General features: G+C 39.8%; 1 protein-coding gene across 1 annotated transcript in view; it reads right to left on the bottom strand.

Moving 5' to 3' along the window:
* The window catches only part of ARHGEF26 (Rho guanine nucleotide exchange factor 26), a 159,682-nt gene that overhangs the window by 41,748 nt on the left and 106,937 nt on the right, over positions 1-10,997 (bottom strand). Inside the window, exons 9-10 of the mRNA XM_007471986.1 lie at positions 8,878-8,967; positions 1,895-2,049 (exon numbers count right to left, since the gene is read on the bottom strand). Of these exons, the coding sequence (XP_007472048.1) occupies positions 1,895-2,049; positions 8,878-8,967 (245 nt within the window). The remainder of the gene's footprint in view (positions 1-1,894; positions 2,050-8,877; positions 8,968-10,997) is intronic.

Genomic DNA, 10,997 nt, shown 5'->3' with positions numbered 1-10,997 from the left:
CGGGGAGAGGCTACGAGAAAGAGAGGACCCCGTTATCGAAAAAAAAAAAAAAAAAAAAAAAAAAATCAAAAATTTAGTGAAAGCTTTTGGTCCATTGAGACAGAACAAATATTTCAACAGCTGGAAGATGTTAAAAGTCAAGAGTTCTGGCATTTGAAGAGTCATATATAATCACCCTCCTCTAAAAACAAAACATCGCAAAGAAAGCCAAAGAAACATGCTATCTCATAGGAAACCACCAAAAACAAAAATACAAAAATTATAATTCCTCTCCAATCTGTATTTATAAAATTTGCTTAGCTACTAGAACTATTTAAACTGTCCCAGGTAAGAGAAAAAATCTCTTCCTGAAGTTATGGGAACACTATTTTCCTAAGTATGAAAAATAATCATCAGTGTCTTTATGTATTCATCATCATCACATTATGGCTCTTCAGGGCAGACCATACAAAGTTTTCATGTCACCTCGACAGCCGAACAGCTGAAATAATTCATGATACAGTCTGATTAAAAGAAGCAGAAAGAAAAGCTCAACCTCTGTTTCAATTTAGTTTGAACTTTCAAGCTAAAATGTCAGCAACTCAGAAGTAGAATTTGAATAAACATTTCATGATAAATTTGGGCATTAATTTTATATATTCACAGAAGCCTGTTTCCATGATTCTCTTTACTTTGTCTAAACTGTACCCCGTGAACTAACTACTACTATTCCTATCATATGCCAGCAATTCAGCCTACCTTCATCGCCTTCATATGTGGAAATAACAAACCACAGATTTATATTTTCATTCTAAGTTCATATTCTAGGAAAGACAGACTATTTATGGAATAACAGCAGGAAAATATTTTATAATCCAACACATACTGAGCACATTTAATAAAGAATGCTCCCTAGAGAAAGGCAGAGCTAAGGGCTAAGGGGAGTATGTGTATGTGTATGTGCATGTGCATGTGTGTGTGTTTTGAGTGGGAACAGTTAGAACAAATGCTGTAAAGAAAAGGCTTGTACAGTATTCCTTCTGGAGCAGGACCTGACTCCACAACCAGAAGTCTAAAGTAAGAGGAATAAACACTTTGCCAGCCAAGGGATTGACTTTCTTCCCTGAAGCAGGGAGTACTGGAGTATTGCTAACATCCTCCCAGTCACGGGGAAACTTTTTTCTAAAAAAAAAAAAATCTAATCGTTCTAAAGATTTTCTAACAATCTTTAAGAGCAGTGGATTTTAAATTAAGTTACAAGAAGCGCTAGAGTCACACCCCAGCTTGTTCTCAACCGGAGCAACTTTTGTCTGTTTTATACAAAGGTCCTATGGCAGAAGAACTGTGAAAAATGCTGATCAAAAATATTAAGAGGGGCTTCCCTGGTGGCGCAGTGGTTGAGAGTCCGCCTGCCGATGCAGGGGACACGGGTTCGTGCCCCGGTCCGGGATGGTCCCACATGCTGCGGAGCGGCTGGGCCCGTGAGCCATGGCTGCTGAGCCTGTGCGTCCGGACTGTGCTCCGCAACGGGAGAGGCCACAACAGTGAGAGGCCCGCGTACCGCAAGAAAACAAAAACAACAAAAAGAAACAAACAAACAAAATATTAAGAGGGTTGCCTCCCCAGGGATGTCAAGAGAATCCAATAACATAAACCTGTCAAATGTTTAGAACAGAGGTTTGCACGCTATAAAAGCCCAGCAGCAGTTGGCTAAGATAATGATGCTGGTAACAATTCAAGTCTTCGCTGTAGAGGTAATTTAAAAAAAACGAAGCACAGAGGCTTGTATGAGTCCATGTGTAGAAACTATACACCTAACACCTCAAGCTTTTAAAGGATGATCACCTCCAACAGGTGTCTGAATTACAGAGCTTCAAAACTGATGTACAGCGAGCAATGCCACAAGAAGGCTTACCTCTTCTTCTTGGTGATGATGAGCACGTCGTTAAAGAGGAAGAAGTAGACTTGCTGTTTGGACGTCCTTTTTGAGAAAAGCACAGTGTCTTCCACATAGGCCGTCAACTCACCTCTTTTGACCAACCAGCGGGAAGAGGAGACTAGAGGAAAAGGCTACAAAAAGAGAAACACTCAGTACCCAAAGCCAAAGTAAAGTCCTTTTAGGATTATTGAAAGTAAAGTATAAAACTTACATTCAAACAAATGATACATCACTATTGTATATAATAGTGTATATAACAGGTACGTAATAGTGAAATATAGTTAGAGAAGGATAGCACATTCTCCAAGAGAAAATCAGAAAGAACAATTTATTTTCCAATATAAAAAACTATTAGGGCTTCCCTGGTGGCGCAGTGGTTGAGAGTCCGCCTGCTGATGCAGGGGACATGGCTTCGTGCCCCGGTCTGGGAAGATCCCGGATCCTGTGCTCTGCAACGGAGCCTGTGCTCCGCAACGGGGAGGCCACAGCAGTGAGAGGCCCGCGTACCGCAAAAAACAAAACAAAACAAAATAAATAAATAAACTATTAATATTAACTTGCCTATATAAAAACTAAAACTCAATCAGAAAATGTCATTGGGTCAACCAAAAATTATTACCCTTCCATTAACTCTTAACTGAAAAAGAAGATTGATAAGGAGTCACTTAAAACTGAAAAGCCTCAAAAGGAAATCTATTGGTATCAACTGAAGTTATTTTAAATATCACAAATCAGAATCCAAACATAACAAAAAAACATTGATAGCTGTGGTTAAAAAGAGATAAATTAAAAAGTCTGCATTCAATTCATGAACTAAAAAGACTTTATTCAAAAGGAAAGAAAAAAACCCTGCAAACGTATGTTTTGTCTATTGATTATCTATTTAGCTGTATTCTGGAGAAAACCTTTGCTTAAGTTTATGGTAGTTTCCCTCAAGGAAGTTCATCCCTGAAAGCATCATGCCATTTTCTGGTTGTGAAAATGAACTTCTTCCAGAATAATCCATCTTACTCTCATAGAAAAGGCTATATTCAAGGAACTGCGTACTGTCTTTTCTTTATTCAGTTTACAGTTTCCAACTGGAAAACTCGCAAAACCTCAGAATGATCCTTACCCTTGAGAGCTTTTTTTTAAGTTACCAGAAATGCTTACTGCCAAAAATCTGATTGAAAAAAAGACATCCATAAAAATAAGCAAAAGTTCTTGGACACACAAAAGATGACTCTAGTAAGTGTGGTGCAACCAAATGTCATCCATTTCAGGGAATAATGATTAAAAATAGCCAAAGGAAATTGAGGATATTAGGGAGGAAATAAGAATGCTAAGAAAGGATTTCATATTTTTTTAATTTAGAAAGGACGTTTATAAGAAGGTTGCTCATCAGTTATATACTATTTTCCTGAAGATTTAACACGGAAGATGAAACAGTATGGCTGATCTCAAAATTTCAAAACTGGCTATTTAAAGGAGTTCATGTAGTTTTCAGCCTCCAAATCTCAAATCAGACTATGGCTGAGACTTAAAAGGTGACAGAGAGGTTGCTTAGATAACTCAGGAGGACCCCACCAGCACACACAAGAGGTCACCACAAATAATCAGAGTCAGGTTAGGTCCTGCCACAGGGCTGCAACTACTGGGAACACACTGCTATCTTGTTATTGCGTACGATAAACCAATGACAGTATTACGTAATGGCACCCTATGACTGTTCTTAGTTTAGAGGACGGGGAAAAAAGTTTTTTTAACTCTTGGTCTTTTTTTTTGTTTAAAAAACTTTTTAAAAATTTTTTGGCTGTGTTGAGTCTTCGTTGCTGTGCACGGGCTTTCTCTAGTTGCTGTGAGCGGGGGCTACTCTTCATTGCGGTGCGCGGACCTCTCACTGCGGTGGCCTCTCTTGTTGCAGAGCAGGGGCTCTAGGCGTGCAGGCTTCAGTTAACTCTTGTTCTTAAAACAGATTGAGTTTTATGAACACCTCATACTCCACTGGGCAAAAATAAATTTCCAATGTATATCTAAAATTGACAGTGGCTTGCAATATGTCTATGCTTCTTTAAAAAACAAAAATCTGATACTATAAATGTTTTTTGTTTCAGTTTATTGTTGAAAGATTAAACTCATTCAGATGGCTTTCTTTTAAGATGAAGCTATAAAAATGACCAAAATATTTAGAAGAATCACAGCAGCCCAAATTGCTCCTAAGTGAATTCCCACAGTTTAGAAGCTTCGTCTAAGACTAGAATCCAGATGTGAATCAAAAATAAGAAGAGAGGGCTTCCCTGGTGGCTCAGTGGTTGAGAGTCCACCTGCCGACGCAGGGGACAGGGGTTCGTGCCCCGGTCTGGGAAGATCCCACATGCCGCGGAGCGGCTGGGCCTGTGAGCCATGGCCGCTGAGACTGCGCTCTGCTACGGGAGAGGCCACAACAGTGAGAGGCCCGCGTACCGCAAAAAAAAACAAAAAGGAAGAAAAATTCATGAACAAGAACACATCCTTAAAGGTACTGATATAATTCCCATGGAGAAAAGATTTTCGTTCTTTTTGGTGTTACTTTGCATCCTAGAAAACCAGCCTCAGCATAAAATTTAACTAATTTTATGGGCCAGTGAGACAAGGAAGAACAAGTTTTTTCTAAGTTGAGACGAAAATGCATCATTTAGCCATTTTAAAGTATACATATAATTCAGCGGCTTTTAGTACATTCACAGTGTTGTGCAATGATCATCACTATCTAATTCCAGAACACTTCCATTACCCTAAAAAGAAAGTCCATATGCACTGAGCAGTCACTCTCCACTCTGCCCTCCCATTAATTAATCCTTACAATAACTCCATGAGGGAAAGTACCATTATCAGTCCTACTTTACGGTTCAGAAACCTAAGAAATCAAAGTTGAGTAATGCCCAAAGTCCTACAGCTAGTAAGTAGTGGAGCTACAACTGGAACTCAGGCAGGCTGGCTCCAGAGTCCACGCTCTTAATATTGGCTTCCTGTGCCGAGCGGGTGGACTCTCCTCACCCCTCACATTACCACGTGCAGCACATGATACTTGGCCAGAAACTTACTAATTTAAAAATGAAAAACACATGTAAGTAAACATCCATCCACACATTCATACATACATAAATATCTAATATACACACATACACACACACAGACATATATATAAGCTTTTATCCCCTGCAAATGAGAAAAAGACTAGCATTATTTTGCTGCCATGGTTAAGAATGTGGACGCTGCAGTCAGTCGCAGATCTGAATCCAGGCTTCAGTACTTCTTGGTGTATAACTTTGAGCAAATAATTTACTATTTCTAGCTTCGAATTCCTCAACGATAAAATGGGAATAATAATTAGATACTTCATGGGGTTCCTGTGAGAATTCAATGAGACTATGTGAAAATGGCACATAGTAAATACTCAGTAAATATTTTCATGGCAGTAATGGCTACGGTAGGACCATAAACCAAACAGAACCAACACAGAACCCGCTACCTTTCCCTCAGGGTCGTTCCTCCTCTTGGATTCCCTACCTAGGTGGATGGTGTGACTCTCCATCCAGTCGACCAGACTAGACACCTGCGGTACCACAGCTACAGCCCTCCTCCAGGCATCCCGCTTATCTCTCCGCCTCTGCTTCCAGTCTCCAAACTGGTTTTCTGCCTCCGGTTTTATTACGTTCCCAACTTACCCTCCACATAGCTGCTGTAATACATTTTCAAAATAATAAACTGAATCTGGTGTATGTGTGTAGAGTGGGAAGGGGGGGTTGTTTAAAAAAAAAATCCTATGAAAACCTATTAAGTGAACAACCTCCTTCCCACCCCGTACCTCATCTACTCAGTTTCCAACCATTGATTACAGCCCCTACAAGGTAGTAACTGTTACTGTTCTATAACTTTCCAGAGATTTCTTACACATAAGCAACTTTTATACTCTTTTCTCCTCCTGTTCTGCACCTTACTTTTTTCACTTAATAATATAAGACAGAAAGCTTACCTATCGATTCCTAAAATTCTTCATTTTTTTTTAAGTTGAGTGGTCTTACATAATTTAGGTATACTATAATTTATTTAATCAGTCCCCTATTGATAGATGTTTAGGTTGTTTCTAATCTTTTGCAATTAAAACAATGTCATATCAGTAACTTTGTGTGTATGTCTGTATACATGTGTGTGTGTGTGTAATTTTATACATTCATGAGTATATCAGTAGGATAAATTCTTAGAAGTAAAATTTCTGGGTCATAGTAACTTGCATTTGTAATTTTGATAGTTATTGACATATTGCCCACCATTGGGGTTATAACAATCTTTCTCACGAGCAACAGATAAACACGGCTTTCCCAACAACTCACTGATAAAATGTTTTACCAAACTTTTGAATTATTTATAAATCTAAGTGGTAGAATACATTATTTTAATTTCAATTAGCAATTTTCTTCTGAATGAAGTAAAGCATCTTTTCAGATGTTTAACAGTCATTTATATTTCCTCTTCTGACCACAGTTTTCTAGTTTGCAATTTTCTAATGGATGTTTTCCTTATCTTCTTCTTATCACTTTGAGGTTACATGTTGGGAATATTAACGCTTTATCTACATGGGAGTTCTAAATTTTTTTCCCAGTTTCCTATTTCCCTTTTCACTTTTTAAATGCCCTTTAATTTTAACTCTATGGAGAACTTTTTAAAATTTTCATATCGATCAATTTTCCTTTTAATGACTTCTGGATTTGGAATAAGTTTAAAAGGCTTTTACTATGATGCTAAGGTCATCTCTACTAAATGCGCATCTGACTGTGTCACTTCCACGCTTTTGTACTTTTCAGTGGCTCCCAGATGATCCGGCTCTGTTCCTTCTTTTGGCACACAAGGCCCTTCCCACGAGTTCTAGTTCTGCCCCGCTCGCCTCGACCCCACTGAATGTGTGCAATTCCTGGGCTACAGCAGCTGAAACCATGTCCTGTGCATTTGCTCCTTCTCTTCCCTCTTGGAAGACCCTTCTCTCTTCTCCTTTCAAGATCAGCTCAAGCGTACCTCCAGTATGAAGACTTGCCTGGCTGCTACAAGCTCCGCACCCCTTTGTCTCTCATTCTTAGGGCCGGCCACGCCCTCTCCATTGCTGGTGTTCTCAAAACTCTTCTATCTCCCATAACAGCTGTAGACTTGGCTCACTCCTTTGTATTTCTGTAGTCTTCTACTAGATGGTAAGCTCCCTGAGGGCAGGGATTATGCTTTTGTTTTCCCACTTCAGTCCACAATGGTGCTCATGAAATTTGTTGAAAGAATGCACGTGCTTGGACAAACCACTTAACTTCTTTGAAGTTAAGTCTGTCTTCTCGTCATTGAAATGAACTGAATAAAAATGTCCATTGTTATCCATAAAGTGTTATGGAAATGAGGTCCTAAGGTTGTATTAGTATTTCTAAGTGGTCTGAATTAAGTCCTTCATTATAAATCTAAACTTAGAATATTTTCCTTAAGTTTGCAAACTTAATCACTGAACCAAGAGAAAACAAAACACCAAAAACTCATGCACTCAGTTGATGTTAATCACTTATTTTTAAGAACCCTTGGGGTAAGCATTTTTTCAGTTACAAATTAATTGTGGTTCTAGAGAAACAGAGCTTAAAGGTATCTTAAACCAAGGGATTATCAGTGAAGAAAGAAAAAGAAAAATGGTTAGGGAAGGGACTTATCAACTTTTAAAATGGAAATGGTTAGAGATTTATCATCTTTAAAAAGGAGGGGATTAAAAAGAATCTTTTGATGTACAGATATATTTCCTAAAATACTTAGAAACAAATGAAAGTGAAGGACAGGATTCTTTTTGAAGGATGGGAAAAAACGGGTTTTGAAATTGCCGTAAATTTCTATATGAGGGTATAATAACTAAAGTGTGCGTGCGTGTGCATGCGCACGCTGTTTTTAGCAAATACCCATCATTTTCTGAGAAGAATCATGGATCATCTTTCTGCATTTAAATCTTTATAGTCAGGGTGTCACAGTGGAAGAGTTTACACTGATCTGCAAGTCAGGATGTCTGGACCCTAGTCCTGATTTTGCCACCACAAGCCGAATGACCCTGTTAACGATTAATTATTCTCTGGATTGTATTTCCCTCATTTATAAAATAAAAGGGTGTAGCTGTACTATATCAGTGGCCCTCAAACTATATGACACAGCAGAGAGTTATCTGCATAATGCCACGATCGCTCTAATCCCACTGCACAAATTAGGAACACTTTCACTATGAAAAAATATGACCGCTTTAAGTTGCTTCATTAAATTCAAGTGGCATAAAACGAAACAGAATAACAACCATGAACACTCACATCCATTAAGAACTGAACTGTAAGCCAACAAAGGAGTTGACCATGGCCTGGCCTCGCCATTAATTGTTATCTCCTTCTTTGTTCATCCTGTCATCTGCCCCTGAGCAGTATGAGACACGCAGTAGCAGGCAGCATATATGCACAAAAGAATTATGGAAGAAAAACAAATTTGAAAAGAACAATTCACTAGTAATCCTTTTTTGCAAACTGAGAAAAGAGTGTCCTTATTTGATTTAGGAGAACACCCTGATCCAGCTCGTGGGATACCACTGTTTTGCAGGATACTTTGAGAATGCTAAAGAAATCTCCTTTGTGTTCTAAAATTCTATTATTTTTAACCACCCTTTTCTCAAGTTTGGTGTCTTCCTAGGGAAAGAAGAAAGTGCCAGTTAGATAATACCTAACTCTGTGGCCTAGAGAAAGGTCACTTTATCTGGTATTAGCAAGAGCTGAATTGTCCAAAGCAAAGCATCTGCTATTTCCCCTGCCAGCCTCTCTGTAATCAATTTATGGCCCTGCTGTGAAAAGCAAATTCCTCTCCACTCTGCTGCCCTCAACTATCTCTTTATTCACGTAAGATTTAAGCAAGAGCAGGAACAAATCTATTTATGAAGAAGTATGAGAGAATACCTTAATTTTAAACTCCAGCTGGGAGTTAATTGTGTACATCATTTCAGTCCTTTCCATCTTCCGAGCTCCTTCATTGCAGAGTCGAACCAACTGGAAACAGGATAATAAGGAGGGTTAAGAGGTGAACGAGAGAAACCTCACTTTCAAATGCAGATCTCACAGGAAACAATTAGCACTGTGGAAGCTCCAGAGACTCATTCCAGACAGTTAAAGAGCTCACAGTTTCACACAGTCAAGACTTTGTACCCAGTTGGAAGTGGTGTCATCAGGATGTGAAGACAGAGGGAAAAAAACGTCCTGAGAATTTTCAGGGACACACATCCTCTGTGCATTATCACACGATGCCCTCCACATACACTCGGCAGATTCCTCACACAGTCCAGTCTGCTCCATTCTGCTCCTTTCCTCTGCCCCTCCTCCTTGCCTTCACCCATGGGAACATCACCAACCTCAGAGCAAGCTGCACCTCTCTCCCCACTTCATATCAGAGCAGCTGAGGGCAGACCACTGACTTCAAAGGCAAATTCTTAGCAGAATGCTACATGCAAAGCAGGTGACCAGTAACCTGGATGCTGGAAGAGGAAAGCCTTCTATTGGAACCTAATGGTCAATGATTCTTCAAGGATGGTCAAGCTAAGGGAAATTCAGTTTAATTAGAACTACTGATTAATCTACAAACAGAACGAACTCATTGACCTTTGATGAGTAGCTGTGATATCATGATTTATAATAAACAAAATATATATTTTGTCTTTTTCCATGGTTTCTGGCACACAGCTCCTAAAACCCTTGTAATTTCCTATGTAAGAGCCACAGGGGCATCTCTGGCTATAATTTAGTTTTGCTACCAGTTCCTGAAATAGCTCCAGGGCATAAAAGTGAAATGGGTATCTTCTGTTATTCGTAACAAGCCCCCCCCTCTCAACCACATCTGAGTTTATGTTAATGAGGTGACTTCTGGTAAGCCCCTAAGGATGGGGCTGGTTGCCAGGGAAACCAACCAAGTGATTAAAGAGAAGGCTGGAACTTTCAGCCCTGCAGACTTCCAGGGAGGGGAAAGGGGCTGGAGATAACGTGATCACTATTGGACAATGATTGAATAATTCACGCCTACACAGTGAAGCCTCCATAAAAATCCCTGAACTTCCGAGTTGGAGAGCTTCCAGGCTGGTAAACAAGAACACTCCTGCGTGCTGGGAGGGTGGCATCCTTCTAGACCTCACCTTATCTCTTCATCTTGCTGTTCATTCTTATCCCTGAATAGCCTTTGTAATAAATCACTAATCTAGTAAGTAAACTGTTTTCCTGAGTTCTGTGAGCCCCTCTAGCAAATTAATCAAACCTGAGGAGGGGGTCATGGGAACTTGATTTATAGCCAGTGGGTCAGAAGCACAGGTAACAATGTGACTGAAATTCAGTGACTGAAATGAAGTTGGGGGGTGTAGTCTTGCGGGCTTGAGCCCTTATCCTGTGGGATCTGATGCTATACCTCCAGGTGGAGTGAGAACTGAACTGAATACAGTAAGACACCCAGCTGGGTCAGCAGAAGTACTTGGTGTGGGGAAAAACCTCACACATTTGGTGACCACAAGGATCAGAAATGAAGTGCTCTGTGGGTAGAGTACTGAGCACAGAGGAGACACACAGGAGTTTCTCCTTTACACTGTACCTAATACATAACTATTAGTTCACTGGCCTAAACCAAAACAAACTTTGTATTTCCAATTTCTTATTAACTGAAAAATCTATAAAACTTGCCCATAACAAGGATCATTGGCCATAAAGACATGTGATTGTTAAAAGCGAAGCTAGAAATTCTGATTAGATTTACTTTAATATTACTGCTTCATTAAGTTACATATGCTTACTGCAAAAAAAAAAATGATAGGGGCTTCCTTGGTGGCGCAGTGGTTGAGAGTCCGCCTGCCGATGCAGGGGACACGGGTTTGTGCCCCGGTTCGGGAGGATCCCACATGCCGCGGAGTGGCTAGGTCCGTGAGCCATGGCCGCTTAGCCTGCGTGTCCTGAGCCTGTGCTCCGCAATGGGAGAGGCCACAACAGTGAGAGGCCCGCATACCGCAAAAAAAAAAAAAAAAAAAAAAAAAAAAAAAAAAAAAAAA

This window comes from Lipotes vexillifer, unplaced genomic scaffold (assembly GCF_000442215.2).
Source record: "Lipotes vexillifer unplaced genomic scaffold, Lipotes_vexillifer_v1.1 scaffold46, whole genome shotgun sequence".
In the NCBI taxonomy this organism is placed as follows: Eukaryota; Metazoa; Chordata; class Mammalia; order Artiodactyla; family Lipotidae; genus Lipotes; species Lipotes vexillifer.
This window is presented reverse-complemented; position numbering and strand designations above follow the sequence as displayed.